This window comes from Zeugodacus cucurbitae, chromosome 5 (assembly GCF_028554725.1).
Source record: "Zeugodacus cucurbitae isolate PBARC_wt_2022May chromosome 5, idZeuCucr1.2, whole genome shotgun sequence".
Taxonomy (NCBI): Eukaryota; Metazoa; Arthropoda; class Insecta; order Diptera; family Tephritidae; genus Zeugodacus; species Zeugodacus cucurbitae.
In genome coordinates, this window is record NC_071670.1 from 9,103,100 (window position 1) to 9,129,487 (window position 26,388).

Consider the following 26,388-nt stretch of genomic DNA (forward strand, 5'->3'; position numbering starts at 1 on the left):
ATTTCGTACGACATTTAAATGAAATATTTACGAGTTGACGGATATGGCAACAAATGTTGAACTCTTTTGGAAAAGATTTTTCGGCGGACAGAAAGTGAGGTTAACCAACTCTCGGTCTAACTTGAGGTTGCAGATGTTTTGCATAGTTGTACTAAAATTCGTACTCAATATTTAGTACTAATTTCTATTAATGTACTAAAAATTCATTATTAATTAGTAATTTGATGCTTACGAACAACGCAAAACGAAACGCAATGTGAACGCATGTAATAAAACTATTTATTTTAGATTAGATGTTGTACACGGAAATTTCAATTATATTTTCATCAAATGTACACTTCTTCGTGGTGTATACGAATCAGACTCGCGATAATCATGTTAGGCACAGAAATTGTACCACGAGCCATACTCGTGGAAATACGTCAAGGGGTTAAACTTAATTTAATATGCCTTTTTCGGACATTCATTCGATATCTTCCAGATAAAAAAAGGTTTAACTGAAAAAAGTGCCAAATTTTTAAAGTTATTAGGAGTTTTAGAACTGAAATTTGGTAGTAATAAATTGTTGGCTGATTAGTAAAAATATATTTGATAAAAAGAAATATTTGTTTTTGTATATATTGCTAAAATTTATTAAATGTACTAAAAATAATTTAGCACTAAATTTTTCGGAAATTAAACATACAAAATAAATGTATACTATTTAGAAATTTTGCACTGTGCTGGAGTTCAAAATTATTTATATTTTCCTAAGTGTACTAAAAATAATTAAGTACTAAATTTTTTCGAGTCTGAACAAATTAAGTTTTTCTATTTTATGCCACTATTCAGTGCAAAACGAGTATAATCTCATAAACACACTAATAATAATTTAGTCTTATTATGTCTACAACTTTGCTTCCGCAGTTTTCCAATAGATGTTTCTAGGGTCAAGTTGCAGAAGTTAGAATAAATATTTTCGAAAGAGACAAGACTTGTAAAATTTCGTAATACTGCAATAGTTTGCATTGTATTTAAAAAAATAAATAAATAATATCATTAAGGTACTAAGAAAATATGAAATAACTGAAAGAACCCCTACTAAAGGTGTCTACTCTCTATATTTCTAAGTACAAAACTATCCATATATCACTCTTTAATAACTGCAATAAATTAAAGTGAAGAATACTACAATATGCCTCCAAATTTATATTGTAAAAAGAAAAATAAAACATTGAAAGACCCTCACACAACAATTCCACTTGAGCCTAAAAGATACAAATTAAATTTTGTTTACCAACATACTCATACCATTAGCAACCACAAGAAAAGTGCAAAACGCCAGAGAGCTTTTGAAAAGCTTCAATGAGACACCAAGGAATTGCCTTATTACTTTTTTGCTCATCGCTGGCTTATCGCTCATATAAAAAATAAGGCGAGATTACTGCGAAATTTAGTGATTCATTTCAGACGTGGCAATTTGCAGAAGGAAATAAAGTGTATCAAGTATAATAATTGTTATTTATATTATGCTTAAGGTTAAGAAATTACTTTTAATGCATAAACACACACAAATCACTTCAAATGGCACTTGGCTATTGGCTATTAAGCTTTGCAAAGAGAATTTAAACAATAACTTATTTGCTTAGTCAGTTAGCCGTACAAGATTGCGAACACTGCAGATAGAGGAAGTGCTAAAAGCTAATTGTTGCAAATTATTTGTGTTATTCAATTGTGGAAGTGGCATTTAATTTTTAGACTATCTAGGTAACAATATTAGGACAAGTTTATTAATGAGGAAGTATTCATTAAATAGCACAGCCAAATCTCGCATTTGGATCGATAAGTCTCTTTTTAGCTTGACACACTTACTCCAGCGGTGGACAGGGTCCACAGCCTATTTCGACCATATTTGAGGTTTGGCAACAGGGGAGTGAACCAGTGCATTTTTATGATAGAATAGTGCTTTATTATTGTGTCTCTGTCAGCACTGTGATCTTTTGTCAAGGTTCACGACTACTGAACCAGAGAAAATTATGGCTTTCCTGGCGATAAGACAGTTTTCATTTTCATCGGAGAAAGGGTTCGGGTCTGAGGTCCAATGTTTCGAAAGTTCTATGATCTACGATGTCCATCAGTAGATCTATGTTTTGTCTGCGGTCACTTAAAGAGGGTCAAATACTGCTGCCTATTGTCTGGAGCGAACAAACCCTGCACACCCAGAGGTACTCAAATATCTTAGTTTAATAAATTGCTTTCGATATATCCTTATGTCCATCCTTCTACAAATTTCAATGGAGAAAAGTCTATACAACGAACTAGCTTTTATTCGGAACTGTTTAAACTCAGTTTTATACAAAAATATCTTATCTTGGAAAACCTCTATACTAGCTATAATACCCGACTGCTAAAGTCCTTTTTCGCTATCCATTTCTTCAACTTTTTTACTTCTACGAGCACGTGAGCAGTAGACAGATATCCGAAGCTTGTTGAACACACTACCTCAACCTTGTCAACTCGAACTTAAATAATTGTGTTACAATAACCACTACTCACGTTCAAAATTCCATATTATACGATGACATCCACGATGTCTAACAAATAAATTACATAGTCTAACAAATGTTTATGTCACCCTTACAGCTTCCGAGCCGTTCCCAGTCCGCACATTGAAATATTTTCATTAGTACGATAGAAATGTGTTGGAGGAAATCTTTCCTTCATTTTGCATACAAAAGTGCATAAAATTGCCATTAAATTGTAAAATTTCCATTTGCTTAACAACTAGGTTGGTCAAAGGTTACCACCGGAGCGCACACTGAGGTCATAAACCGAAGCACTCAGCCATTTACTTTGACCAATTGCAAGCGTCGACGGCGATAGCAGTGAAAGGATGTCACTTTAAAGGAAATATTTATTTTATTTACTTTACCCACACTAAGCTACTCGTTGTGCCAGCTATGATTTCTTACACTCTCTTCGCCCTTTGTAACTTCCCACTCTACTGACTCGACCGTTTCCGCTTTTATCACACATTTACTGACACAATAATTTTCAACAAGCGCCAACTATTAAATTGCTTATAGCTTGGTCTCCCTGTTGGTTGCTCAAACTGTAGTCCACTTCATCACATTTCCACCCGCCTGTCTGCTCTTAAAGGTACTGCCACTACCACATTATAAATACTTTCTTGTAGCTTTATTGTCACATAGACACTAGACGTGCGAATGCCTGAGTATTAAACGCAAATTCTTCCGCAAATTAAACGAAATATTTATGGTGGAGTGCGCGATGAGGTATGTGAATGACATTTTTTGTCTCTGACAATATTTGGGTGTGGTGACTCTTGGCCGAGTAAAGGCCTCGGTAGATTAATATTTGAAGGTATATTTCATACACAAATCTGACTTTTAATGGAGGCTGTGTTTAAGTTGGTTAAGCTGAAGGAAAGTGTCCAAACTAAGGGTGTGACTAAAGCTCACACGAGCTCAAAAGTTACATTGTGAACTGCGACAGGAACAATAGGAAGAAAACTGTTTCCGCTCCTTCAGTTTAATTAAATTTACATCTTATCTCCACCGAATCCCCTGAAGGATACAACAATGTATCAAGATAGAAATGAAAAGCGAGTAGGCGTGGAAGTAAAGTTCAGTCTACGAGGTATAAACTCGGAAACTGTATTATAAATTCTTAAATCTTGTTCGGTACATTGGATAAGACTAAGGGCCATCACGCATCTGACCCAAAATTCTATGGATCGCAATAAAGCGCGGATGAAGACATCCAACCAAATGGCTTTACGAAATAGGGTAGTTGAACGAAAGGAAACAGGCACGTAAGGCCGTTATCAATGGTGGGAATAATACAGTTTTAGAGAAAACACGTCTTTAAGGTTTTACTATTCGAATTGATGATAGCAGATTTTCATCATAATTTTTAACGTATCCCTCGCTAAACGAATAAATGGTATTACACGTTTTATTTGCGGTTCATTTAATGATCGTGGGTGTACCTCCCGAATAAACCTAGGCTTAGAAATACTATCTTCGCCATTGCCACATTGGTCTAACCAATAGCTTAACTGATCTCACATACCTTCCAAGACTCAATTAGAAAAGAAAGCTGTTTGTTATGGCCACAAACATTGAGTTCTAAGGAAGATTGGAACTTGACTTGATGTTCTATGAACTGGGAAGGGACTTTCTTTTCACGTTTTTCATATTATTCCCCATTTCTTTTCTTGTTTTCTCTGTAATTCTTGATATTTTGCAAAAAAAAAAGTGAAAAATTTTTATTTTTCTTTCTTAGCTAATCTGATTATATTATTATTTAGTGCATATATATTTGACTTCAATTATTTCAATAGCAATTGTTCTTGAAATGTACCATATTTTCCAAATTTCTTATTCATAAATTGTCGAAATCGAAAACTTGCACATGCTTTAGTCCACCGACGTTTCTCCTACCACAAACCGAAATTTATGAGAAAATCCAATATGAAATATGTTTGTCCAACAAAAGCTATAATTTATAATTATATCATGTCAAACATATGCCAATCGAGCAAAAGTGAGCGCATAAAAGGCAAGAGCGACACCAAAAAGAAAAATATGAGCACGTCAAGGAAGCAAAAAGTGTTGCGACAGCGTACAACCGGAGGTACGTAAGGATAATACTACAATAATTGTCACCGAAATTATTGCAATGAATAGACCGAATACTTCAATATGCGAACTTTTCGTCGACTTTTGCCTGGCACTTTCACTCGCTCTAAAAGGAAAGCTCCATTGTAGACACTGTTCAAATGAGTACTTTGCGCCTCGGCTGTGAGGTCTTCGGCATATTCATTTTCTTGCATATTTGTGGTTGAATGAAGAATAAGTTTTCGGTTGAGGGAAAAGAAAAACTGTGCCAATTGTTGAACTAGTTTTGCAACAATTATTCATATTTTATGTGCTAACTTTGTGGTATTTTTAATTAGGATTTTTAGCACATAATTGTGCATTTGGACATATTCAATTATATTGCAAATATTACATATGTTATACATAAGTAACGGCTTTGTTGAAGAATTGGAAATATCTATAAGGATAAAGGAGAGTAAAATATAACTTTTTTTTTTAATTTCCGACGTTTTTGAAGGGCGGAGACAAAACCAACTATCCGCTCGAACCTATTAGTTTTAATGTCTTCCTTCAAGTAACTACTGATGGGGAAAATGAATCGAGATCCTATCTTTCAATCTTTCTTGGACCAATTTCACGAATTTTGTCAATTTTCCATCATCCATCGAAAGTGCTCTTACAAAACCCAATTTTCGGCACCGCCTAAGTCTTTTCGGTTTCAATATGTTGTCTGCATACATAATTCTATAAAATCTGAAATATAATCTCTGAAAATTCCGAATCTCCTTTCCATAGTGAAATTTACAAATAAGCGCTTTGTATTTAACTCTTATATAGGTGTTACACTCTTCGTCGAAAAGACTGAGCCTCTTAAAAATAAAATATTTTTAACCTGGACTTAGGACTTTCTCTCGAAAGTTCCAAAGTTCAGTCTGTTAGTTAGCCTATACCTCCCGAACCAGTCGATACTACGGGTTTCTACTACAAAAAATCAGCTATCGACTATTTCAATTTTGTACTCAACTAAGAAAGAAAGGTAAAATTGCAGTTTGGAGCGTGGTTGGTAAATAAAAAAAAATGAAAACCATAGAATTTGTTTCCTTTCGAATATGGAAGCATTTATTAAAGTTTAATGGCAAGCAAACAAGTAATATGACGAATCACAAGTGCTTCGCTAACACTTTTGAACAGCAAGTGGTTATGAAAAATGTAAGCCATGAAGACATGGAAGAAGAAGACACTTTGCTACCTAACTTCATAAATCTTTCAAATATCAACATTTGCTACAAGCGATTTGTAATAACAATCAATTATTTTAAACAAATAAATCGACCTCTTTATACCTTCTTTGCACAAAAATTTTCACTTTAAGCAAAATATGTAAATTTTATTGAACTTCCGCTGAGTTTCAGAGCGACAGCAATGAAATTGTTATTTGACATGTCGCTGCCGTCTTCAAAATGCTCAAGACGCTGGCTTCATAGCAACATTTGTAGCCAGCCGTCGCGTCGTCGTGTCGTGTCGTCGTCTTTGTGTTCAGAGCATGAGTAGCGTAACAGATAAGTACAAATTACATTCACTTCGTGCGTTGTTAGAGTTAATGTGTATACATATGTTTGTATACGCTAAGAGAGGGGCTCTCCGGATGAATAACGAGTAGTGTTTAGCTGCCACACACTTACACTTTTATATTTTGAAGAGTGAAAACACAGATTGTACTCAACACCTAAGAGTTTATTAAATTCCTAACAATTTTGAAGTATACACATGATTCCGCGAAAGAGATTTTTACTTTAACCGAACTCGAAATGGTAATTATAATTATGGTTTATCAAGCGGAGATGCTACTTTCCTAGTATCGACATATTCCTCCATTTATTTGCAGCGGTAATATGATAAATACATATATATATGTACATATACGTATGTCGTTTTGTCGCTTCTTAAGAGCTCGTTTTGCGGTCTTTGCTTGTTCGCGGTAGTGACAATACGTAAGTAGGTAAACAAACGATCACTTGGGTTCTTTTCTCAATGCAGAGAATTTTACTTAGTAGGTATGGTATCGAAAACTGCTTCTTCAGTATAGCGTCAATAGCGGTGCACAGAAGTTCATATTTCAGTCACTTCGTGAGTTGTTACGGTGAGTGATGTCTACCTTTTATAATATATAAGATATATGAGTTTAGAAAAGTTTTGCTTTATTTAGTTTTTGATTTTTCGCGGTATTGTTACATTGTTATAACGGAAATAACGATCAATACTGATGATATTAACTGAGTGATTTTTAGAAACAAGCACAATCAAAAAAATGCTTTCTTTGTAAGCAAGAGAGAGTCAAGAGTCGCCAAGTGAGAGTCAACATTTGAGAGCGCTAACAATTGTATTGCTCAGAGTGACAAATTTTTAATATTTTTATTTTTGTTTACAAACATTTAGACGCTCACTTCTGGTTTGTTATTAGTTCTCTACAACTTGCTGATAAGCAGTTTGGGCGAGTAAATCTTAGCACTACTAGGCACATGGCTGCCACAGTGCCGAAAGTGAACAAAGGATAAATAATAAAAAATTCAAAATAATACAAATATGCCAACATACAATTATACCTGAGACAGACATGTGTACATATTGTAGTATGCTACAGAAAACATATGTGTATCCCCGGTGTTCCGAATTTTGTTTGAGAGCAAATGGAGCAAATAGAGTTCTAGAAATCATTGAAATTTTGTGGTGTTGTGAAATGTACTACAATGGGTCGCATTGAGAACACCGAAAGCTTTAAGCTCTTCTGCCACAATCATATGTTTTCTGACATTTTGACATAGAGAAAATAAATTAAATTCAAAATAAAATGAAATCAAAAAACAAAGTTTCTAAAAATGTTGAGAAAAATTTTGTCGAGAAGTAATAATTATGATGGAAAAGAATATTTAAATATTGCTTGCAGTTATAACTAAGTCAGGATCCATTTTCCTTTCTGATGGACGTAAACATAGTACAATACTAAATGTGTGTCACTATGCTGGTACATGGTTTCTTGAGCTTTTATTGTCGTACACATTGTAGTACGGAAACCATATGTCTGTTTTGGGCATTACAATATACATACATATGTTCATATAAAGTGAAAACTAATTCAAAATTTTTTTTTTTTTTCAATTTCAACGCTTTTAAGGTTGAGGATTTTTGTAAAATAGTAATACTAGTGTGAATTAAATCGCACAATTTCATTTTACAAATCGTACAAAAGAATTTTAATTGAATATGGCAATTGACAATTATATAAAAAACGGTAGTCAATAAACCCATAATTTTGGATGAAAGTTAGAGGGATTTTAGTTTTAAGATCTTAGGCGAAATAACTATATCCGTTATTTTATTTCTATAGATACTGAGAGATCTTTATAAAGTTGACTTAAGACTTTAATTATTTAATTATTATTTAACTAATACATCTTAGTATCGAATTTCTACACTTAGCGATTGTTGAATCTTAGATTAAATGCTATGATCACTATAACGTTAGTTTATTACCGAGCTCGAAGTTTAACGCGCTACCAAAATAGGACTCCGACCAGTCGGATATAGAAAATCGTACATTTCGACTACGTAAAACCGTTTGTCGTAGTTATGGAACGAATGTATTCACGTCATTTTAAAAATTGTTTAAACTAAATTTAACTAGAAAGCAAAGCTCAAGTTGAATTGAATTTAGTCAAAATAATTATTTTCATTTTCATATTTTCTCATCGCAACAGGAAAGTTCAATAATTTAAAATGGCCACAAGTTCTAAGCAAACAACTGCTTCACAGCGTAATTCGAGTGAGTTGAAACTACATTTCATGAAGAAATTAATGAAGAAAATATTTTGCTTCTACGATGAACAGTCTTTAATTGATGTGACTTTTAAAGTTTCTAACCCAGAGGCTTTGTAAGTATTACGTAGTTTGAATGTCACATAAAAATATATTGATCTACATTTATAATTTTTTTCACAGTGTACCCGCACATCGTTTGATACTCTCAGCAGCGAGTCCTTACTTCGAGAACCTCTTCAACGGCGATCGAGGCAATGCTCATGTCATCGAAATAAATGATATCGATAGCGATATCTTTGAACGCTTAATAACCTTTTGCTACACCGGAAAAGCGCTGTTTACCGTTGACAATGTCGCTGCGATGCTGAAGGCGGCAATCGTATTGCAATTGGAAGATGCCACGACCATTTGCATGGACTTCATTATGTCGCACATCGATGAATGCACATTACAGGGTGTATATGCGCTAGAACGCGAAACGCAATGTGAACTTGTCAAGCGGAAAATCCACGAATACGAAATACAGAATTTCATGGAGGTGAGTCTATTCAATCAATGGGGACCAATGGCGTAATTAAAATTTCGTGTTTTGCCAATACTAGATTAGCCAACGGGACGAGTTTCTCAATTTTGATGTTGAGAAATTGCAATGTCTTCTCGAATCGGACAATCTAAATATAACTTGTGAGGAAGATGCATATGGTGCCATAACTCGTTGGTTTAATCACGATGTTTCTGCGCGCCAAAAACACCTATCTCGTCTAGTCGCTTGCCTGCGGCTCACGCAATTCGATGTGGACTTCCTCTTGACTCACATTCAGTCATTACTTGGTTGTGAGCTGTTGGCCTTCATGGCGTCTACGTGGATCAGTAATCCCTCAGCACGAACTAAGATAAATATGCGATTTACTGAACCACGTGTAGGGATCGGTGCTGGAAATTCTGATGAGAAAACTTTGCTAATGGTTTACAAAGAGGTAAGCTAACATCGGCTAACTTTCAAAATTTAATCTCTAATTAATATATGGAAAATATTTATTTTTAATATAATCAAAGCATAATGCGTCGAAGGCATGTGCACTTCAATATAATAAAGCTGAGGACACATGGCAAAAATATGCGACTCTATATAATTATAATATAAACTCTAGTGCGATTTTAAAGGATGACAATTTGTTATTTATTGGTGGTGATAGCTATAAATCACCATCCAAAAGTTTTCTCAGTTGGAATATTCCAAATAAAACATGGCGAGAATTGCCAGAAATGAACCAAGCACGAAGGGATCACAGTGTTGTCGAATTAGATGGAAAAATCTACGCAATTGGTGGTCGTGGTGAGAATAATACTCTTCTGCAGTCAGTTGAAAGGTAAGTACCTAGTGTCTGGCCGATTTTTTAAATATTATAAATTTATATATACATATGTATATGTATCTACATGAATGGAACGGTACGTTAGTCGCAATTTCAGCAAGTAAGGAAGGGCTAAGTTTTCATACAAATATTCGTCGTAACGGCCACTAAAATATCACAAGTCATTATATATTGTATATGGCAACAGTGGTAATTCCTGGACTGTTTTCAGCAATTTTCGACACCAAGCTAAAGCAAATTCAGGATTATACGTTCAGTTAGTTTAGCTCTGATTTCTCACATATTAACCGATATATACGGTATAAAGTCTACCGGAAATTTTAAGATACATACTATATAAGGTACATAGAGCAACTCCATTGAATTTATTTGAATATCTGAGAGAGCCATCTTTACCATAAAATTTAGGGTTAGTGTGTTATTCCTTACATAACTATCTGTGTAACATGTTGCGATAGTATAATAATAATCTGCGAATGTTAATTATTGTGTTTCATAAACCAAAAATTCAGCTTATGTGTAAATATGAAGAGCGAGTCACTCAATGCACATAATTATTCTTCATATGATATTTGTATAGGTATAGTTTACAAAAATAGCTTTTCTACAGCTGTAGCCGTTAAAAACTGTTCAGAAATCTATTATTATAATGTACCTCGTATGTATACAAAGAAAAAATAATATTATTCGCGTATTCTCGAAGCAAGTATTTAAAAATAGTGGTTCTAGTAAAAAAAATTATATTATTTTTCCAGTAGATGGCTTTAGTAATTTGTAGCTTGTGTTATATAACTGTAATCGACGTATATATGTATGTATGTCACATCTCCTAATCGCTGCTGAATCCGCTACCAAAATCGATACATTTCTTAAATTTGAATACTATTCTTCCTTAATATTAATCGAACTTTTAAAAGGTGAACAGAATAATTAATATTTTAAGCTATTGAAGAAGTAAAAAACATAACATGGAATCGCAAGTCTAATAAGTACAAAGGATCGGCGAAAATTTCACCGTGGACGCTCGCTAATGTTACGAAACACAACGCTAATTACTGCAACGTAACAAATAAGTATTAATTTTTTATTGTTTATTTCCAGGTATACGGCATCCAATGGTTGGGAGTTCGTGGCACCTTTGATTACAGTACGTTTCGAGGCCGGTGCAGTGTCTTTGAATGGTAAAGTTTACATAATAGGCGGTTCGAATAGAAAAACCTTAAAATCCGTGGAATGCTATAACCCGGATTCGAATAGTTGGACTTATTGTGCAGTTATGAGAGAAACGTGCCGGAGCCTTAGTGTAAGTTATAGTGAAAACTAATGGTTGATTTAAAGAGGCCCAATTGAAAACTAGATCACTTTTTAAACAAGTTATGAAAAGATACATCTCACTTTTACACGATTTTGCGAATTTAAACAAAATTACAAAAAATATATACAATTCTTAAAAGGTATTAAATTTTCGCAAATTCTTCTTCGAGAAGCAATGACCAAATTTAGAATGGGTACGGAACCAAACGGTAGAGATTGTGTAATTTAGGCGCGTGTAAGTAATCTTAACATCAGGCAACGTACACAACGACTTGGCACTATAGCGTATGAGGTTGCAGTTCTTTGACCCGTACATAACGATACGACTTATGTGAACCTGTATTTTTATTATTGATAGACTAAGGACTGATACACAATAGTAAAATATTTTATGAGAACAGTCGGAATCTTATTAAGTCCTATTTGCACCAACAAAGTTAAATAAAATATTAATTCTTATTTTTTGTACTACAGGTAGCTGCACATAATGGCCACATTTATGTTGTAGGCTATTTTAAAGGTAGCCCAGCTGTTGAACGTTACGATCCTCAGCGAGACACATGGACTCAGGTACATTGCAATTGATTTTTTCCAACTGTTTGATTTTAAACTAAATCCTCCGAAAAAATTTCGCAGATTTGCTCTTTGAAAAATGATACTTGGTGTGAATTCGCTTGCGCATCTCTTGACAATAAACTATGGACTATTGGTGGCAGCGTGGAGAATGAGAATGGGACAAGAGTTGCCGTTTATAACGACGAAAATGACCGTTGGGTACAGAAAAACCTGTTACCCAAAGGAGAAATATATTTTTGTTTTGCTGCGTCATTGTCTTTACTGACCTAAAAATAAACCAACAAAAATAAAAATGTTGTTCTGTTTTAATAAACTACTTATAAGAAATACACAAAATCCAAAAAACTTTCTTTAGCACAATAAATCGTCCTGTTTATCAAATAAATTAACAGCGACTCGTTTACAGCAGCATGCAAGCTAACCAACCATGAAACCGACCACAAGGCCACAAATGATATGCGAAAAACTAATATCACTTTCGAATATTTATTATTTCTTTTATAAATATAATTTATAAAGCAATAAACACGAGCTGTGTGTATGAATTTAATTAAAATAAGAAAAAAGTCAAAAAGAAAATAAAAAAAAAATTGTAAAACTAAAATCCTGACGCTCAAGTGCTTTACTGTGGGAGTGTATTTACTACCTCAGTCAAATAATTATATGTGCATGAACTTTTTGCAAAAAAAATTAAAGATTACAAAACTGCAAAATATTTCTGAGTATGCAGGTTTGTTATTATTAATGTATACGATATAAAAAACAAAAAATTAACAAATTTCAAAATATTTTTTAAACTATAAAACAAAATTGAAGTTTAGGCTAATGGTAAATATTTATATGTGCATTTTACTATTTTTACCAGTAAAGCCTATACATTTGAGTTTAACTGAAAGAAATGTTTATTTTAATAGTCAGTAGAATTATCCTTATATTTTAAAACTAAATTAAGCCGCTTAATCAGAGAATTAACTACTGACTGTAGAATAGTTAGGTAAATATTGGCAAATTCTTGCTTTATGGCTAATTTAAGGTGACGTACTGTCTCAAACTACTTTCCTTTTTGGAAAACAGGAGCAGAGAGGTTCCCCCAGAGATCCTCAATAGGATTTAGGTTCGAACTCAATGCTGCACATTGTAATACCGGAATTTTCCGTTCGTTAAAGATGTTCTTCGTGTGGATTAAAGCGTTATCCTTTCGATATGTCCAGTTATATGCCATAAATATTGCCAGCAAATTTTATTAACTCGCTGTCCAAAAGATCTACATTGATATTAGCATTCATTTGAGTGAATATAAAACATGTAGATAGCTTTCCCCAGCAGCAAAATGCAGCCCCTGAAATCAAGGTACCGCTTCCAAAACATCGCTTGTAGTAGGACCGTCGTTTCTGGTGCGAATCTCTCGAATATTTCTTGCAATGACCTGGGCCGACCTAATTCAATTTTTTTTCGTCACTAAAGACTGTATTCTATCACTCATCGGCACAGAATTGGTATTTATTTGCAAACCTCAAATGTGCTTATTGTGTCTTTCTTTAGCGTTGGTTTAGGTGCCATGGAGGTGTGTTTCAGAAACTGATTTTTATGTATAACTAGCTGTTACCCTGTGCGCTTCGCTGCACCTAAATCGATTAAAACTCTTAAGGGTTTTTACTTTGTGTTTTATTTATTGTTGTAAAACTGTTACTTATTTATAAAACATATTGGTATACAACATTTTTGGTTTTTCTACCTGGCGCGTAAATGAATAAGCACCTTGGTGTTCCCACTCTCGAGCATGCGACGAACAACTGGCCGTGGGAGAAGCACGGTTCTTCCAAATTGACGCCGCACACTTGAAACGTTTGCCCTTGCGATTTGTTGATGGTCATCGCAAAGGCAAAACGTACTGGGAACTGCAAGCGCTTAAATTCAAACGGCATGCCCGTTGGAATCATGGGAATGCGTGGTAAGAGTACAACTTCACCTGCTGCCTTGCCATTTAGTATTGTTGCTTCAATCAAATTTGGCCACAATATTTTGACTGAAAGTATTGTGCCATTACATAAAAGTCGGTGGCTTCAGATTTCGTAGAAGTATAATGGGTGAACCGACTTTCGGGACCAAACTATGCGGTGGCAGACCGGGGGGATCCAAAGAATTCAAGAATTCAGTTGGATAATTGACTATTTCATCTTGATTCAAAACGCTATCAATCGATGTATATGTTTTAGCTTCTCCTGGCAGTTTTTCTTGAATGGCAAAATTGATTTCGTTGACGTGTACATTTTTCGGTGCCAATATTGCGTTCACTTGAATAGTGTTGAACAATATTCGGAAATACACTTTCAATCAATTCTTCTTTCGATTGTAAAAGTGTACAAAAGTTGTTCGTCAAACCGGTATCATCGATTGGTATTTTGCCTTCGCCAATGTCCAACAACTGCTTCGAAAACGCCACTGCGGATCGATCGTTTTGCAATTGGACTCGCATGTTGATGGTAAGAGTCAGCCTTGGAACATGTCTCCACAAAACTGACGATTTTAAACATGCGTTTATTTCGTCGGCAGGAGTTGATCGAGGAACGACTGGCAAAGTTTGCCGAAAATCGCCAGATAATAAGACTAATGCTCCGCCAAAAAGTTGTTGCTTTTGGCGTAAATCTTGCATTGTTCTATTGAAAGCTTCTAATGACTTTTTGTTAGCCATTGGGCACTCATCCCATAGAACTATTCCAGCTCCTCGCAAAACTTTTGCCATTGCTGAATTCCTCGATATGCTGAATTGTTGAATGCAGCGATGCCTGACGAAGCAATTGGAAGCGCAATTTTCTGCTGTGACCGTATAGTAGCAAGAATCAAAGAGATCAGAAACGTTTTCCCTGTACCACCGGGCGCATCCAGAAAGTAGAATCCACCGGCGTTATTGTCAACCGCTCGTATAATCTTATCATAAGCATTTTTCTGCTGAATATTCAATTTGGTAATGTTAGCTTGTATGAAAGCACACAATTCATTGCAATCGTATTGTTGTTCAAGTTGAAGCTCATGGTCAAGCATATCAATCGCTGAACGATTGGGCGCAGTTATGCCAAGTTGCGCTAATGCCTTATTCGCAATTGTAAGGCACAGATCTTCCAATATCAAAGCATCATTATACATTTGCAATGTATATAGCAAGTCTGCGTCCGATGCTCGATTACGCGCCAAAATTAATAAGTCCTCGGCCATGCAGTCTTTGCACTTATTCCACAGTTGTTGCGGATTTGACTTTTGGAAGGCATGTAGATATTATTATGGCGGTGTCCCAATGCATATCATCTTCTAACGAATGCAATCGCTGACATGCTTCACGATACGTCGCACACAACTGACCGTCAACAGTTTTCAAATCATCAAATGATCTTGGTCCGCGCACGTTGACTAATAGCAGACGCAAATAGAAACATTCGGCGTTGTTCGGATGGATGGTTTAAATTCGTCCTATGGCATCGGTTTTACGGACCTTTGGCTAACCGTCAACACGCTCCCCTTGCTTTCGTCGTTGAAATGTATTCAATGATGCATTCCAAGTGAAATGGATTGGCAAAATTATATTTATTGTGATTTTCTGTCTTAACTAGGTCCATATTTGATCGCTGTTTATCAAGTCCGCAACTACTAGCCGTCGAATCATCCTTTCGCACCGCTCATCAATCTTGTTTTTCGACCGCTACGTCATTTTAATAATTCATTAAGTTAATGCACCTACAATAATTTTGAAAACAAATTTTTGCAAAAAAAGAAAGATCCGCTAAACTGATTTTGCACATATAAATATTTTCTATGCAATACCCAATTCACAAGCACATTCTTAATGTAACTGTACAACGAACGAGAAAAGTATGAAACAATTTTCGTTGCATAGTAACGGTAACATATCAACCTTTTATTCCCCATTTACCGAAATCCAAAAAATAACACTGAATACGAAATATAAACAAAAGCCGAAATGCACATATAATTATTTGACTGGGGTATATACGATATGCTCACCGGCATTTCTACAACATTTGTCTAACTCCCCACATATGCGACCTAAAGACCTACACTACACACTGTCTCATTCTTCTAGCAGTAGTTAAGGCCAACCCACTTTGTTTTCTGTAGGGCTATAAAATTTTTATTACAGTCGGCACAAATTCGCATAACAAATGTCAAGTCATAAATGCAAACAAACAAAACGGTTCAATAGTGTTTTTACTCCCACACATATGTATGAGTGTATGAAAGCAGGAAATTTGCACAGCAATGAACATGGCTAAGACTACAGATGAGTGTCTCATATGCAGCATTAGGTATAAGCCTTGCTCTTATAACTCCTACAGTTCAGCAGCTAAATATGAATTTTTTAGTGCTAACAATTATCAATAGTTGAAAGCTGAGACCGGAAATCAATAAAATGTGTCGAACTTATAGCAACCATACAACCGATTGTTCAGATATGCGACTTTGAGTTATAACTTCTGTTATTTAGAAGACACCCAGCTTAAAAATGTTTGATATAATTATTTATTGAGGAAAATCGGTCCGAAGCGGAAATTAGCAAAATCGTATGAATATAGCATTTCCCATACAACCGATTATTCATATTTAATATTGAGAGCTTAGCGGATTTTAAATAATAAAATTAAATAATATTATTGCCTGATAACTGAAGCGCACGTTGGTTAGCTGATGCAATGAATTTATATTCAGTTGATAAGATGTGGCAAATGTACAAACAACAGAACAATCAGCCGGCAAATCAAATGGTCAACGAAAGTTTTGAAATTTTCTGGGATTAGAAGCTAAATATGGCACATTCAATAAAAAATCAAGGATAAATACCTAAATAACTCGCCGACAAGTTAATATCAATAAAGATGCAGCTACTAAAAATCGGTCCATTGCCTCTGAAATGGTAGCAAAATTAATTTCCGAATATGAAAAATAAGAGTTCAAAAAATAATTTAGCTGCAGACAGAAACATAAAGTGAAGTTTTGTGAAATATCTCAATCTAAAGATCTATACTGTAGCTTCATATGTATTTATTTTTGGAGTTAAATCTTATGTATGTACATATACATACATATGTATCTTTGAGCAGATTCTATGTTTGATTTCATTTGATTCATTTCAACAATAACAAGGACAGACAACTGAACTTTCAAATGCTTTAGCAATTCGGGAGGAGAGAGGGGGTTGAGAATACAGAGGAGGAGCGCAGGTAGATGTTTGTTATCAGTTTTAGAGTGTATCTATGAGCATGTATTTTTCTTAAGACTATAAGCGAGTGAGGATTAAGTCATATGTAGAAGTTTCGATGCAGTACCCGCTGGTGGAAGCCGAGGAAGAGGGAGACCTCCACTCCGGTGGAAGGACCAGGTGGAGAAGGACCTGTCTTCACTTGGTATTACCAATTGGCGCCAAACCGCCAAAAGGAGAGATGCGTGGCGCACTGTTGTGGACTCGGCTATAACCGCGTAAGCGGTTTCTACGCCAGTTAAGAAGAAGAAGAAGTTCACGTAAGTGAGGAAAGTTTCTGATTGCATGTGGCTCAAGCAGCTCACGACTTCCGGTTTTAGACCAAGTATCCCCTGGGTAGCTAACAGACATCCGTTTGGAGGCGAGCTAAAGTGAGAAGGCGAAGCCCGCTTGTGCGGTTGTGCGTAGGGCTTGGGACCCACCACATAAAAAAAATCTCCCCAATGAAAACAAACACCGAGCCTCGGATGAGAAACCCCCCTTTTGATGACGACTCCTGCAAACGTACTAAGGATCATGATTTGAGGGCATGCACCAGGAATGTCCGGATTCTTAATTGGGAAGGTGCCTCTGCCCAGCTGGTTTATGTCCTCGTAAGAGTAAAGGCTGACATCACGGCAATCCAAGAAATGCGATGGACCGGACAAGGACGGAAGAAGATGGGTCCTTGTGACATCTAGTGCAGCGGCCATATAAAGGAGCGCAAATTCGGTGTGGGATTCGTGGTGGAAGAGAGACTCCGTCGTCGAGTCCTGGAATTCACTCGGGTGGCGTAACGTCTAGCCACAATTCGCATCAAATCGAGGTTCTTCAACATATCGTCCACGTCCCGACGGAAGAGAAGGACGAAGTAATCAAAGATACCTTCTATGAGCGCCTAGAACGTACCTATGACCGCTGCCCCGTCACGATGTCAAAATCGTGCTTGGCGATTTCAATGCTAGGGTGGGTAAAGAATGTGTCTTTCGCACAACAGACGGAAAATTCAGCCTCCTTGACGAAACATCGCCAAACGGTGTGAGACTGACAGACTTCGCCGGGGCCCGAAATATGATCGTCTGTAGTACTAGATTCCAGCATAAGAAAACTCATCAAGTTACTTCACTATCCCCTGATCGAATCACTCGCAACCAGATCGATCACGTTGTGATAGATGGGCGACATGTCTCCAGTGTTTTTGATGTGCGTTCGCTTCGTAGTCCCAACATCGACTAGGACCACTATCTTGCAGCAGCTAAGATACGCACCCGCCTCTATGTAGAAAAGCGCACATGTCAACAAACACAAGGAAGGTTCGACATCGAGAAGCTGCAATCACAACCGACAGCCGAACGATTTTCGACTCGACTTGCACTCCTGCTCTCTGAGAGCACTCATCAGCATCTCGGTATAAGGGAACTGTGGGATGGCATATCAAACTCCTTACGTACAGCTGCAACCGAAACCATTGGTTTCGAAAAAATCAAAAAAAACAGTTAATAGCTGTGATATCGAAAAATGTTTATCAGTATAACGTGAGTAGCGGTGCAAATAAGTTCATATTTCATTCACTTGGTGAGTTGTTTTGTGATAACGTTATAATACATAGTATATGTATATGTGTATAGATAAACTTTGCTTTGTTTAATTGTTGCTTTTACGCGATATGATTATAACGGGAATAGCGATCTATATAGATCATATTAACTTAGCGATATAAAGAAATGAGTGCAATAAAAAAGAAAACCTTCTTTAAACAGAAAAATGTGTGTCAGCATTTGAGGGGAAACCCCCGAATTCAGTGTTAATATATATACTTATGTATGTATGTGATAAGAGAGGGTCTCTCCGGATGAATAATGTGTAGTGTTTAGCTGCCACGCGCATACATTTTTATATTTTGAAGAATGCAAAAACAGATTGTACTCAACAATCAAGTGTTTATTCAATACTATTATTCACACAACACCAATTGGGTTGCATGCTAACAAATTAGAAGTCTGCAAATGATATTTTGGTATTTATAAATACATATAAAATAATATAATAAAACTCATGAAATATATAATATAGATCTAGATGAGGATGGCTAACGTGTTGTAATAAAACAGATAATTTTAGTTATTATTATGCTGTTATATACAGGGAGCATTTTATATATTACGATTTTATGAATCTAGTTGAATATGAAATTTTATCTATTCAGATTGGTTTATGTTGCATATTTTCATTCCGACTCGCGTAACGTCATTTGTCATCTATATTTCATGTATAAATTCCATATATATGTACATACAGTCTTCAAAAGAGTTTTCTCAGTATAGCGTGAGTAGCGGTATCTCAGTATCATTCACTTCGTGCGTTGTTACGTATTGTATACTGTATATATATACATATATATAGTACATATGAGTATATATACACTTTGATAAATTCAATTGTTGTTTGTTATTTTTGTTATATTGTTTGTAATTGTGTATTGATCATATTAATTTAGTGATATCTATAATAAAAAAGAACGCTAATTTTATGTGCATACTATGTAACATTTGCTGAAATCTCCATCCGGTTCGGCGCTAAGTGAAAGTCAACATTTGAGAGCGCATAACAGTGGTATCGCTCAGAGTGTAAAATTTTTATATCTTTATTTTTGTTTACAAACACTTAGCGTCTCACTTGTGATTGGTTACTAGTTCTCTACAATTTGGTGATAACAAGATTGAGCGAATAAATCTCAGTAATACTAGGCACATGGCTGCCACAGTGACGAAATATATTTAGATTTGGTGGATTTTTAAAGTGAACAAAGGAGAAATAATTAAAAAAAGAAGAAATAATTAAATTATTAAGAATTTATATATGAATTACAACATACAGTCGTATATAAGAGAAAAAAATTATTTTTTTTTTTCAATTTAAACGCTTTTAAGGTGGAGGATGTTTGCAAAAAATAAATAAGAGTGTAAATTAAATTGTACAATTAACATCAACATTTATCATAAAGAACATTTCTATGAAAATAGTGTTTCCCTGGAAGTATTAGAAATGAATATGACAATTGACAATCATACAAAAAACGGTAGTTACTAAACCCATGGGTTTAGGTGTAAGTTGGAGGGATTTTATCTTGAAGATCTTAGGCAAATCATCTATATCAGTTATTATATTTCTGTAGGGATCGCTCATTGTATGCGTTATAAACGCTAGAAAACTACATATATAAAGGTGACTTAAAACTTTGAATACTCTTTAGTACCTAATTTCTGAACTTAGAGGTTGTTTCGATTAAAATCTATGATTACTGCTGATAACTTATTGTGGTGGGTTTATTGTCGAACTCAGGGTTTTCTCCAAGAAGAGTTTGCTTAAAAACTTTGTTTAATATTTTGGGTCCGCCCTTGGCAGTTTTCAAAGTATTAATCGTTCTTGGCATCGAATCCACTAACATTAATATCCGGAGAAGGCGCTGCAGTTTTCAATACTTTCGCGAAATACTGACTCCGTGTGCTGGCATACATCCATACACCAATACATATCTTCCTCCATGTTTGACAGTCGCACGCAAATTAGCTAAATCCATCTCTTTACTTGGGTTTCCCCACACTGCTTGTTTGCCATCTGACGCAAATATATTGAACTTTGAATCATCCGTAAAAATAACATTATGCCAGTTTACCAGTTACCAGATAAATGGTTTCTTCAGAGCAGTTCTTCCATGAAAACTGTTTTTACGAAGCACTCTCCTTACTGTTGTATCACTGACTTCCTTTTGGATGTAAATTTTTAGCTCGTTGCTTTTTGGGGCTGATACTCTTGTGTTTGCCTTCACTTGACATATAACCCATCTCTCGTCATTAGGGGTCAATTTACGTTCTTAGGGAGATGTTTGCTGCATTTTCCTAAATTCTGATGCTGAAAACTTTAAAAACTTCAAGAAGACCACTGTATATAACTTAAAAGGCAATATTCGTAAATCATTGATTCAAAAATTCGTGGTTTTTCCCGAAATCTATTTCAAATAATCAGCTGTACGATTTTAAGTGACGCCACATTTTTTGGTGATTTTACGGTATTGCCAGAATTAAACAAAACACAAAGGAATGTCCACCTTTTTTTGAACATTTTTTATTAATATATTCCAAAATGTTGATTGAAATCATATTATGAGTAGAAAAGTTCATTGGTTTGCAAATTATCAAACAATTGTTTAGACCACCGTTTCTGTACGATTTTAAGTGTCACTCACTGTAATAAAAAAAGCAAAGCTCAAGTTGAATTTTTGTATTTAAAAAAATTATTTTCCATTTATTTTATTATCACAACAGGAAAGTCTAATAACTAAAAATGGCAACAAGTTCTTCGCAAACAACTGCTTCACAGCGTAATTTAAGTGAATTGAAAAGTCATCAATACGAAATACAAAATTTTGTGAAGGTGAGTCTAATCACGTAATGAAGCACAGTGGCGTAATTGAAATTTCGTTTTTGTCAATACTAGATCAGCCAACAAGTCGAGTTCCTCAATTTTGATGTGGAGAATTGCAATGTCTTCTCGAATCGAACAATTTGAATATAACCTGTGAGAAAGATGTCTATGGTGCCATAACTCGTTGGTTTAATCAAGATTTTTCTGCGCGTCAACAACACCTACCTCGTTTAGACGCTTGCCTGCGGATCACGCAATTCGATGTGGACTTCCTCTTGACTCACATTCAGTCATTACCTGGTTGTGAGCTGTTGGCCTTCATGGCGTCTACGTGGATAACGGATCCCACAGCCCGATCTAAGATAAATATCGGATTTACAGAACCACGTGTAGGGTTCGGTGCTGGAAATTGTGCTGAGAAAACATTACTGGCTATTCATAGAGATTTAAGCGCTCCAGCAATTAATTTTCAAAATTTAATATCTCAAATTAATGTACATATGTACAATATATATTTCTGATATAATCAAAGGTTCACGCGTAGAACCCATGCGTACTTCAAAATGATAAAGCGTGGATAAGGGATCCCACAGCACAGTCTAAGATAAATATCCGATTTACAGAACCACATGTAGGGCTCGCTGCTAATAATTGTGATGAGAAAACATTGCTGATAGTTTTCAAAGAGGTAAGCGCTCACAGCGGTTTATTTTCAAAAGTTAATATCTCTAACTAATGTAAGCACAATATTTATTTTTAATATAATCAAAGGTTAATACGACGAAGCCATGCTTCCTTCAATATAAAAAAGTTGAGGACAAATGGCAAAAATATGAGGATCTAGATGTCGATTATGTGAACCCTAGTACGATTTTAAAAGATGACAATTTGTTATTTATTGGCGATGGTGGTTACACACCATCCAAAAGATTTCTTAGCTGGAATATAAAAAATAAAACATGGCAAGAATTGCCAGAAATGAATCAAGCAAGATGCATAGTGTTGTCGAATTAGATGGAAAAATTTACGCGATTGGTGGCATTGGTGGTATTGGTGAGAAAAATACTGTTCTGCAGTCAGTTGAAAGGTAAGTATGTATGAATCTAGTGTCTGACCGACTCCCAATTCTTGGCCGATGCTGATGCTAATTAATCAGTAATTTGACAAACAAACGGCCGATGGCGATTCTTTAATTCATTCATGAACAAATTTATTTACTAAACTAGTATAATAACAAAAGAATCACAAAATATGTAAAAAGTCAGGGAGACATGTTCATTTAGTAGTGACCCGCCGATGCGTCGCTGTGGATAAGATATAAATTAAATTATATTCTAGTTAACTATTTGATATAATGAATGCCATGAAAATTATTGAAAACATTTTCTCTTCCACAATATTCTTGGTTAACCTGTCTCTAGCTAACACAAATAGATTCAATGGTTTTCCCGCACATGAGTTAGCAATATATAGCATATGAAAAAAACCTGGATTCCCTAAATCTAAATTCAAAAGAACACTGTTTGGTCTTGAGACTTTTACTAAAGACAATCGCTGTAGCCTTCTGAAGGGCAGATACATAAAATTCTGACCGCAGCATTGGAATATGTGGACCTGAGTTTTCTCTAATCTTTTAAATCAAAAATATTGATCCAATAAGGTTTTCTTTTTGTTGACCAAACGTGAACCGTTGGATAATAGAGGTGAATGATAATTATTTTTTATGGAATATCAGTAGCAAAACCCTACCTTTGAAAATTTTATCGGTACCGATAAATTAACACGCAAATATTTCGCAAAATAAGGTCTATTTCGCAATCTTCATTTGTACTGACAGGATTTAAAGTTACGATATATTTGTACCCAATTTGGATAGAATAGGTCAAAGAGTCAAAGAGAGATGCGATTCTATAAAATTTAATTCTTCTGAGATTTTTCGTCTGCTTTGGTGGACTTTACAAAAAATCTCTTTTGGGCAGTGAACCGCAGATGACCTTCCGTATCATGATCCTCTGTTCTAAATGTTATAGCTTAATTTGTAGCTTTGTTCAATCCCATTTTTGTTTAGCAGCATTTTTTAACCGTTGTACTAGTTTGATCTTGACCATACCAACACCATACCTTTTCATAGTGTCTATGATTGGTAAGCTAAGTTTTGTCAAAAAGTCCCGCTCAAATTTTCGCTTGACCGAATACACTTCATTAGCGTAACCACTCACCGTTGATGAAAAGTGGTTCATTCACAAAAACTTCAAGCGAAAACGATCGAAATCGAAACGGGGTAAACCAAAGCAAACAGTGGCCGGCCAAGGATTAATTGACGGGCAGAACGATTTCGCTATGTATGTGATGGGTTTGACAGACAATAATTTAATTTGAGCCACACTCCTTCGTCTAAACTTAATTCGAACCTGTTCTGTCAACAATGGGATGTTCGAAGGAAGTAAATTGCTCCGAAAGATAAGAATTGTGTTCCATCAAAACAACGGTGGGCCACACATATTGATGGAAGCTACAGATACGTGTTTATGAGGTTTATTTATATCCACCTGCTCTTGTCTAGAGCCAATGATGTAGCGTGGGGAATATTCGCCAAAAGAGAATCTTTTCAAAATTTGCGGTCCAGTTTTTGGCAATAGCATTTCAATAGAGTTTCATTATGAGATTGTCTTCCAAATGGCATCAAGTTATTAAAGAAAATTGTTACTTTTAATAAAAACCGGACCATTCTTAAGTTTGCAAAAATATGTAATTTATTCTTAATAGCCCTTATATGATTATGCTGAGGAATGAATGGCACAGTTAAATGTCAATCGAACTGTGTTTTAAAAGACAAACAGAAGAATTCATGTCCTAAGCTATTAAAAATACTTTAATAAAGAATTGAAAAAATGAAGAGAAAAACATGTAATGGCAAATAAGTTGTCATTTTTTATTGTTTATTTCCAGGTATACGGAATCCAATGGTTGGGAGTTCGTGGCACCTTTGCTTACAGCACGATACGGGGCCGGTGCAGTAACTTTCAATGGAAAAATCTACATAGTGGGCGGTTTCAATGGAAATTACTTAAAATCCGTTGAATGCTATAACCCCGATTCGAATACTTGGACTTCCTGTGCAGATATGGCTTATGATCATTGGTTGCCTGGTGTAAGTTAGATTAAAAACTAATAGTTGATATAATGAGGGCACCTTGAAAACTTTGTCACTTTTGAAATATAGGTTCATTAATCAATAGGATGCTCTCACTTTAAACTATTTTGCAAACTTATGCAAGAAGCGAAATTTCTGTACGTTTATTGAATTTTTGCGAAATCTTCTTAGGGAGACAAAAACCAATTTTAGAATAGCTATGGAACCAAACGATTGACATTGTCTAATTTAGTAACGCGCATTACATCAGGCCACGCACACAACGACTTGGTACTTAAGTGTGTGAGGTGGCTGAGGTATGGGCACCCTAATTTAACGTCTTTAAACTTATAATCGAAACATATATAGGATGTGTGTCCTCCAGTTACTAGACCCTTACATAACGATTCGACTTATGTGAACCCGTATTATTATTGATAGACTAAGAAACTGAAATAATGACGAATTTATATCCAGCAAAAATTTTCCACCAAGCAAATATCTCAAAATTATTTAGTACTTACATACTATCGGTACAATAAGAAAATCCACTTGATTTCACTAAAGTATCTCTTCGCTAGATATTTCTAAAACTGTTAATATGACTTCGTTTCACGTGAAAATATCTGTAAATTTAGACATAATTATAATATATTATGAGAATAGTCACAATCTTATTAAGTCGTCTACTTGACACGCATAAAGTTAAATAAAATATTAATTCTTATTTTTTTGCACTACAGGTAGCTGCACACAATGGTCACATCTATGTTGTAGGCGACTTTAAAGGTAGCCCAGCTGTTGGACGGTACGATCCTCAGCAAGACACATGGTCTCAGGTACATTGCAATTGATTTTCTCCAACTGTTTGATATTAAACTAAATCTTCCGAAAAAATTTCGCAGATTTGCTCTCTGAAATATTATGGCTGTGGTCCTCACCCTTGCGCCTCTTTTGAAAATAAACTATGGACTATTCATCACCACGTTGAGGAGGGGAGGACAGGAGTAGCAGTGTACAATGAGGCAAATGACCGTTGGGTACAGAAGAGCTCGTTACCCAAAGGTTCGATATATTCTTGTTTTGTTATTTCTTTGTCTTTACTGACATCAAAATAAACAAACAATAATAGAAATGTTGTTGTTTGTTTTAATAAACTACTTATACCAAATACACAAAAGCTGGTTAATTTTCGATTTGAAAAAAGCGGCAAACTAATTTTTACGAATGAAAAGCTGTAACGGTTCTTGTTTTGGAATAAATATATATAAATAAATTGTTGGTACATCTGTATCTGTAGCAGTTCCATTAAAAATGTAGCTTTGTTTGTAAACGAAATATAGAGAGCCTAATTGAAAAACCGAACACTTACAGCCGGTTTCACGAAACAAATTTAAGTGAAAAATAATTAATTTCATACAATACAAATACAATTTTTTTGTTTACATAAATCAGCTGTTATTCTTACTAACATCCCTGCCTTTTAATTTTTTGGATGCCAAATGTCAATAATGGTGAAACGCAGGAAACTTAAGTGAAAAGTTATATAAGAATTAAAATTAAAATTAAATGGAACTTAATTTTCAATTAAAAAAGTTTGTGAAACCGACTGTTAAGATTGGCCACAAATAGTGGTGGAAATAAAAAGTAACGCTGTTGTTATTATTACAATCACAGTTATGTTAATAAGTAAATGGATAAAGAATAAATATCAAAAAAAACATTAAAAATAAAAAAATTGAACTGTTTACTTAATCTAACAAAATAACATAGAACACACAAAACAAATACGCATGCATACACACATACTTATGCTAATCAAGGCAAGAACTTAGGGCTCAACCCATTTGCTGTACACCAGTGCGTATGAGTAATGCACTGCACTCGCAAACTCTT

At 35.1% G+C, this 26,388-nt stretch overlaps 2 protein-coding genes and 1 long non-coding RNA gene across 3 annotated transcripts; all 3 read left to right on the forward strand.

Moving 5' to 3' along the window:
- The first annotated feature begins 6,134 nt into the window (after positions 1-6,134).
- LOC105220580 (kelch-like protein 5) lies at positions 6,135-13,249 on the forward strand. Its single transcript, XM_054231990.1, has 8 exons — positions 6,135-6,744; positions 8,360-8,533; positions 8,601-8,958; positions 9,023-9,397; positions 9,477-9,790; positions 10,898-11,099; positions 11,585-11,680; positions 11,747-13,249. The coding sequence occupies exons 2-8, from the start codon at positions 8,379-8,381 to the stop codon at positions 11,954-11,956; spliced, it is 1,710 nt and encodes a 569-aa protein (XP_054087965.1). The 5' UTR covers positions 6,135-6,744; positions 8,360-8,378; the 3' UTR covers positions 11,957-13,249.
- A 5,218-nt stretch (positions 13,250-18,467) lies between these two features.
- On the forward strand, positions 18,468-21,553 carry LOC128922240 (uncharacterized). The gene is made up of 3 exons (XR_008471462.1): positions 18,468-18,509; positions 21,260-21,368; positions 21,432-21,553. It is a non-coding gene; the product is annotated as an uncharacterized LOC128922240 (long non-coding RNA).
- A 2,078-nt stretch (positions 21,554-23,631) lies between these two features.
- LOC128922233 (kelch-like protein 11) lies at positions 23,632-26,011 on the forward strand. The gene is made up of 3 exons (XM_054232047.1): positions 23,632-24,510; positions 25,236-25,331; positions 25,398-26,011. Exons 1-3 carry the CDS (start codon positions 24,484-24,486, stop codon positions 25,608-25,610), a joined length of 336 nt encoding a protein of 111 aa, XP_054088022.1. The 5' UTR covers positions 23,632-24,483; the 3' UTR covers positions 25,611-26,011.
- The last annotated feature ends 377 nt before the right edge of the window (positions 26,012-26,388 follow it).

What these genes read in the sequence shown, in the direction of transcription:
- LOC105220580 (XM_054231990.1), top strand. Translation starts at nt 8,379, where the DNA reads ATGGCCACAAGTTCTAAGCAAACAACTGCTTCACAGCGTAATTCGAGT. An exon ending in GTTTCTAACCCAGAGGCTTT is followed by an intron (nt 8,534 to 8,600) that starts GTAAGTATTACG and finishes TTTTTTTCACAG; the next exon opens with TGTACCCGCACATCGTTTGA. An exon ending in TGCTAATGGTTTACAAAGAG is followed by an intron (nt 9,398 to 9,476) that starts GTAAGCTAACAT and finishes ATATAATCAAAG; the next exon opens with CATAATGCGTCGAAGGCATG.
- LOC128922233 (XM_054232047.1), top strand. Translation starts at nt 24,484, where the DNA reads ATGGCTTATGATCATTGGTTGCCTGGT. An exon ending in ATGATCATTGGTTGCCTGGT is followed by an intron (nt 24,511 to 25,235) that starts GTAAGTTAGATT and finishes TTTGCACTACAG; the next exon opens with GTAGCTGCACACAATGGTCA. An exon ending in AGCAAGACACATGGTCTCAG is followed by an intron (nt 25,332 to 25,397) that starts GTACATTGCAAT and finishes AAAATTTCGCAG; the next exon opens with ATTTGCTCTCTGAAATATTA.